The sequence below is a fragment of the Aspergillus ruber genome (assembly GCF_000600275.1).
Source record: "Aspergillus ruber CBS 135680 unplaced genomic scaffold scaffold00007, whole genome shotgun sequence".
NCBI classification, from domain to species: Eukaryota; Fungi; Ascomycota; class Eurotiomycetes; order Eurotiales; family Aspergillaceae; genus Aspergillus; species Aspergillus ruber.
Genome location: NW_024467303.1, coordinates 815720 through 822380, shown reverse-complemented (window position 1 = coordinate 822380; position 6661 = coordinate 815720). Strand labels below are relative to the sequence as shown.

Genomic DNA, 6661 nt, shown 5'->3' with positions numbered 1-6661 from the left:
TTTTTTTTTTTTTTTTTTTTTTTTCATTTTCCTTCTTATTTGTCTCCCACAAAGACATTCTTCTCTCTTCCCCCCCCTCCCTTTGCGCCCAAATTGCGTGTGTTTGGCTTCAGTCTAATATTGGCCGGTGGTGATTGACCAACCACAGCTGCCATTTCGCCGCCTCCTCGCTCTCTCACTTCTCGCCCCTCCCTCTCTCATTCCTCCGTATCCCTTCATCCTGCGACTTCTATTTTATTTTATTTTTTTTTTTTTGAGTTCCTTTTTTTCTTTTCACCTTCTGTCGTATTTGAGATTCTTTTTCTTGCGATTTGTCTCGATTATTCTACCTATCATACCAATTAGCGATCCGCATCGAGATCGGTTGCGATTATTGCGCGCCCTTATCAAGGGGCCATCTCGGTTTATCACGTGAAGAAACCTCGAAGTTACAAGAGTGACAGGAAAGAACAAAGAAAAAGTCACAACCTCAATCATGCCCGTTGATATCGCTCGCGAAACCGCAGAGCGCCATGGTCTGCGGTTTCCTGAGCCTCCTCCATTGCTACACACCCGCCACGAACCTTATGACCGTCCCTCCACACCTTCAGGAAATGGCTTCACGAGTCCGGCGCAGACACCTCAGGGCAGTCCCAGCAAAAACAAAATGCCCCCGGGCTCGCTCGATTTACCCAATGTCTTTGAAAAGGCTATGAAGCTTGCGCCGCCGTCCCCCACCAAGTCGTCTCCCACCAAGGCTACCTACAACCATTACAACCATCCCATGTTCTCCCCGCCCAAGGCTAAGAGCTCCATGGAGGATTTCAGCGAAAGTGTTATCCATCAGCCCTCGAGCAATCCTGCCCCCAGATCCCAAGACAAAGAGAATGCTGCGCCGTCTCGGTTGCCGCAGAAGAGCTTTGGTCGCAATCCTGCCGCCGCCGCCCTCTCTCGCCATGAACCTTACCAGCAACCACGAGACGATCCCATCGGAAGGCGTCAGGTTCAGATGCGTGGATTGACTCCGGAAGAATTAGAGAAGCTGCAGAACCCACGCGTGAAGCGATTAGTCAACGTGACTCAACTTTGTATGTTTGGTTTATACACCCCTTCCCGAGATCATATGGACTGACAGTTGATCCACCGTACCAGACTTCCTCGACCATTACTTTGACCTCCTTAGCTACGTCCATAACCGTGGGAACCGTCAGTCCCAATTCCGAGCCGCGTATCCCGACCCGCCCGATACCCCGATCGAAGAATACGAGCCCGCACTCCGCAAATATCTCGGTCGCGAGCGCGCTCATCTGCGCAAGCGTCGTACACGTCTCCGCCAGCACGATTTTCAAATCCTGACGCAGGTCGGCCAGGGTGGCTATGGCCAGGTCTATTTGGCGCAAAAGAAGGACACGCGGGAGGTGTGCGCGCTCAAAGTGATGAGCAAGAAGTTACTCTTCAAGCTAGACGAAATCCGGCATATCCTTACAGAGCGTGATATTCTGACAGCGGCAAAAAGTGACTGGTTGGTGAGGCTGCTTTATGCTTTCCAAGATGAGGATCAGATCTACCTTGCGATGGAATACGTACCAGGAGGAGATTTTCGAACATTACTGAACAACGCCGGTGTCTTGCATAATCGCCATGCTCGATTCTACGTGGCCGAAATGTTCAGCTGTATCGATGCGTTGCACGCATTAGGATACATCCATCGTGACCTCAAGCCAGAGAACTTCCTCATTGACTCTACGGGCCATGTGAAGTTGACGGACTTTGGATTAGCAGCCGGAATGCTGAATCCAGGAAAAATTGAATCGATGCGCGTGAAACTGGAAGAAGTGGGCAACACACCAGTCCCTTTCGGCCGACCGATGGAGCAGAGAACCGCGGCGGAACGACGTCAAGGATATCGCTCGTTGCGTGAGCGTCAGGTCAACTACGCCAAATCAATTGTCGGGTCGCCTGACTATATGGCACCGGAAGTTCTGAAGGGAGACCAGTATGATTTCACAGTGGACTACTGGAGTCTAGGATGCATGCTCTTTGAGGCATTGGCAGGGTATCCGCCCTTCGCTGGCGCAACAGTGGAAGAGACCTGGCAAAACCTTAAGCGATGGCAAAAGGTGCTACGGAAGCCGGTGTACGAGGACCCGAATTACTTCCTTTCACGACGAACATGGGATTTCATCACCAAGCTGGTGGCGTCCAAGGACTATCGATTCAAGAATATCCATGAGATCCATGCACATGACTACTTTCACGAGGTCGACTTTACACGTCTTCGCGAGCAACGCCCGCCGTTTGTGCCCGAGCTGGATTCGGAGACCGATGCTGGATACTTTGACGATTTCTCCAGTGAAGCCGACATGGCCAAGTACAAGGAGGTTCATGACAAGCAACGAGCACTGGAGGATATGGCAGAGCGAGAGGACAAGATGAGCAAGGGGTTGTTTGTTGGGTTTACATTCCGGTACGTTCTTTGCTATATGTTTTTTTTTTTTTTTTTTTTTTTGGCTGTTATACTAATTAAATGTGCAGTCATCGAAAACCGGCCATTGAAGGCGCAGGGCGAGGTTCATCTCGAAAACCAATTCCAACGGATGGATCATTTGGAACAATGTTTTAGGCATTACCTCTATTATTTTCTTTTCTTTCGGTCTTTTCTTCTGGCACCGAGCGGGATCTCGTTTGACCATGACAAGATTATCTCATGTTTTCATTCCAATTTCTTTTTTGAGCGAGTACATTCTAATTCGATGCATGTTTCACCTTATGCGTTCAGTGTCAGGAGGTCATGGTCAGGAGTTGAGTGCATTGATATTGTGTATGATACATAAACTGGTATGATAGATCCAGTAAATCGAATTATCCAACAGAGTATTTATGAAACACGATAGATCGATCATGAAGGGGTTTAGTCGACGTCTGACTGGCCAACCTGGCGCAGCATACTGAGAATCTCAGACTCGTCCTCACCGATAATAGCACGTCCACCGTTCCAGTCAACAGTCTATCACCATTAGCATACATCCTAATTCCGTAAAAAAAAAAAAAGGTGGGTGGAACCTACAATCGGCCTGACAAACCTCTCCTTATCCTCCTTAAACCTCAGCAACGCATCCTCCGCATCCCTCGCCCCCTTCACAATCTCCCCCGGCACATACGTCTTCTTCTTCCCAACCCCATTATCCGCAACGTAATCCAGAATACTCCTCAACTGGTCATTCGTGGGCGGACTCTCGGTAACTTCCAACTGGAACTCGGCCTGCTGGTTTTTGGCGTGGTTGGAGTAGTCGGAGGCTTGGTCTTCGGTGGCTGTTTCGGAGGCGGTGGTGGAGGCTTGCTTAAGGATTGTGAGGGCGTGGGCAGAGGAGGTTAGGGTGGGGTTGTGGAAGAGGGTTATCGGGGGAAGGGATTTGGGCTGGAGCTGTATTTATTAGTACAGTTGGTCCAAGGTGGTTTGGAGGGGTTGTGGTGATGCTGGAGGGCATTGGGTAAATGAATTGGGGGGAGGGGGGAGGGGGGACATGGGAAGACGTACAAAGCGGAACATCTTGACTGTTTGTATAGAGAAATTGCTTAGAATTGGTCTGGTAGTATTGTGGTGGTGTGGTTGATGGATAGTCGAAGTAACAGTCAAGAGGCAGAGGCAGAGGTGAGGTTGGAGGTGAGTTGACCTATTACATCATCGCCTCGGGTAATATCGGTCGTGCAGTACCTGTATCAACCAACAAGCAGCTTTAGATTAGAAGCTTCCAGACTGGTATGCAATGGCTAGGTTCAAACCAACGGAGCTGCTTTATTCATCGAACTGGTTCTTCGGGTGTTACATGCACAGTCACGATGACTGGTATTACTGCCTGAGGCGTGAACTGTCACTGCCCTATGTCCAATTTTGCCTATTTTCTTGGAATCAAGAAGCCTCATACAATACTATCATAGTCAAAGCATGGATGGTTGGGTTAAGTTGGTAACATCAAAATCTCGGGCATACGGTAACCCAGGGATGTGATTTGCAAACTATGCGGCGTTGTTCTCTGCCAGACTGAGATGGTCAAGGGCGTGTATTTTGCGAACAGGGGGATATCACCAGTTAGCAATGTCCATATGCTGGGAGAGAAAATATCCTTGATTGTAAAGTGAGTGCTTCTTACCATGTAAGAAAGCATTTCATTTCGAGTACTCTCTCATCGCTATAATATCTTTTGTTTGGATAAATGAGGTAGTAATCTTTTAACGAATTAAATTCACCATAAACACCAGTTTATATGATTCTCATGAATATTACATGCACAATAACCAAATACACAGCGCCAGGTATATGCAGCAATCAAAACTCAACTTTTACCATCTGAAACTCTCAACATGCAGATAAATACCCTGAGCACCGGTCCCTTTATGCACAGCCCGTTCGTCACTAAGAGACACCACACTCCGACGAACGTCATCAGATAGTCCCCGTGGTCCACAGACTACCACTGCACTCTCGCCTTCAGCTTTTTCCAAGACTTTACGGATGATAGTTCGTGGTTGTGGGCGACCGGAGAATATGGGGATGGTGTTTTGCATGGGTGGTGCTTCGGATGCAGTTTTCTCGTCAGTATTGTTTTCAATTACGGGACTGGCAGGAACAGCTGCATGCCCAGAACAGGTGCAGCGGTGCTGTTCGGTGATTTCATCTTCGTTTTCGACGCGGTTCGTACAGCAGCAGCCGCCGCTTGGGAGGCAGCTTGTCGCCGGTTTGTTAGAGGATGAGCTAGAGACCGGTTGGACTTTGACGTTGTCTTTTTGGGATGTTGCCCCCTTTTCGTCATGCGTTTCAGCAATAGAGGGGGTGGCGGTTTGAGCTTGTGAACATATGGTCCGGTCTATTGTAGAGGGCTCTAGCGCCTCATCACATGTGATGTAAATGCTCATTTCTATTTCTCTCATGAGGTCCGGCTGGCTGCATCGGCACTCATCGACCGCTGCAAGCGCTCTCTGCAACTGTAAATCAAACCAGCTCAGATGAGCGCGTGATTTGATCACCCATACGAATCGGATCCGTTTGGTCACGGCCCGTCGTGTTTTGGAACCCGGTTGCTGCGACTCTCCTTTCCATGCCGTCACAATATCCCTGAGACAGGGAATTATGAATGTCGCACCCATGCCTCCTGCTAGTAAAACGACGGAGTCGAATTGGCGGAGTGGCCTGTGCATTCCGTATGGACCGTCGATGAATACGGTGCGCTTCCCTTTCTGTGGAGATGTCTCGCCAGAACCAAGAATTTGATGGTTCTTGGTTGCGTAGTGGAAAAAACGTCTCGTGCCGCCCTTTGCTGCGCGAACGAAGAATTCCATCTTTTTGTCCTCGGGTAAGGAGACAATAGTGAATGGGTGGCACTGCAGCGGCACAACAGAGTGGCAGGTGAGGAAGACATGTTGACCCGGCCTCCAGCTAATACCAGGGTTCTCAATCTTGATACGAGTCACATTCCCCGGCAACGGTGTGAATGAGGCGTGATTTACCCAGAGTGGATGTTTGGGGTTGGCCGAACGGTGGAAGATCGACAGATTAGCGTAGGTAGCCCATGCATATCGTGCAACGCGATCGAAGATCAACAGTCCAATAGAGATCCACACCCATACTTTAACCTCATTTGGAGCATGCAGCCATACTGCAACTATGAAACCCACAAAGATGATCAGATGCTGCAAGACGAAAATTTCATAGCTTATCTTCCGCACAGGGGCGGCGGATGAGATGACGATGAAACTCAAAATGATCCATGCCGCAAATCCACGCTTCGCCAGAGCATTGTTCTTCAGTTGGTATGTAATGTAGTCATATTGGCCCCAGTCACGGAACCAAAAGCCCATATGGATCGTGGCCGTCAGCCACAAAGTACGTGAAACCCATCGATGGAACCAATTGAGTCGTTCGTAGCCCATGCCAGCCAGATATCCAATGATATTTTGTCTTCCTGCTAGCAGAAAGACCAATGGCAATTGCGCAATCGTGATGAATCCCGTGCGGTAGCCCACGTCTTCCCATTTCCATTGGTCTTTTGTGTCCAGTTTGTCAAAACAAAGCACCATAAGCGTGACTATGTTGGCAAGAATAATGGCAACTGGTCCCAAAGGAGCAAAGTGAACGGTCCGGCCTTTGAGAGATAAAGGAGGCAGAGCCACATAGCTTGCTTCACGCACCAATGCTGTGACAGTGGCACAAAATACGAAGAATAGGGATTTGGGTTCAGCGGGAGTATAGGTCGAATCTCGCATTCTGTAGTTGTTAGCCAGTATACTTTTCCGGAGAATGCTAGCTCCTACCTCTGGTGAGCCAGAAACCAATTAAACAAATTGACAACAGCAGCAGCTCCTATAGCACTTCCTACCACTGCCCAGTACATTTTCTGGAGATAGAAAGGGTCTGGCACGCCGGTACCCATGGACATATGACCCATGCCGGACATGCCTCCCATGCCTCCCATTGACATGGACATGGATATTTTGTATGTATGTCTTTCTCGTCGTAACAGAGAGAAGATGGAAAAAGAGAGAAAGAGATCATGAAATGACGCAGTGGACTAATTATGAATACGGTACACAACGTATTATTCTCAGAATCCGCTCAGGGTTTAGTATGGGTCTTGGCGGGTCTGAGGGCGGACCTCCAGCGGGTCTAGGGGAGCATGATTGGCGC

The 6661-nt window shown here is 49.0% G+C and overlaps 3 protein-coding genes across 3 annotated transcripts; 1 reads left to right on the top strand and 2 right to left on the bottom strand.

Annotated features, from left to right (window-relative positions):
• Window positions 1–475: 475 nt before the first annotated feature.
• Window positions 476–2602, top strand: EURHEDRAFT_376243 (putative serine/threonine protein kinase; the record flags this gene model as incomplete). Its single annotated transcript, XM_040778830.1, has 3 exons — window positions 476–1067; window positions 1132–2446; window positions 2515–2602. The coding sequence occupies 3 exons, from the start codon at window positions 476–478 to the stop codon at window positions 2600–2602; spliced, it is 1995 nt and encodes a 664-aa protein (XP_040640677.1).
• Window positions 2603–2724: 122 nt separating this feature from the next.
• Window positions 2725–3529, bottom strand: EURHEDRAFT_514185 (uncharacterized protein; the record flags this gene model as incomplete). The annotated part of the gene is made up of 4 exons (XM_040786244.1): window positions 2725–2745; window positions 2915–2986; window positions 3047–3397; window positions 3518–3529. The coding sequence occupies 4 exons, from the start codon at window positions 3527–3529 to the stop codon at window positions 2725–2727; spliced, it is 456 nt and encodes a 151-aa protein (XP_040640676.1).
• Window positions 3530–4320: 791 nt separating this feature from the next.
• Window positions 4321–6455, bottom strand: EURHEDRAFT_451958 (ferric reductase family protein; the record flags this gene model as incomplete). Its single annotated transcript, XM_040783991.1, has 2 exons — window positions 4321–6241; window positions 6289–6455. 2 exons carry the CDS (start codon window positions 6453–6455, stop codon window positions 4321–4323), a joined length of 2088 nt encoding a protein of 695 aa, XP_040640675.1.
• Window positions 6456–6661: the final 206 nt, after the last annotated feature.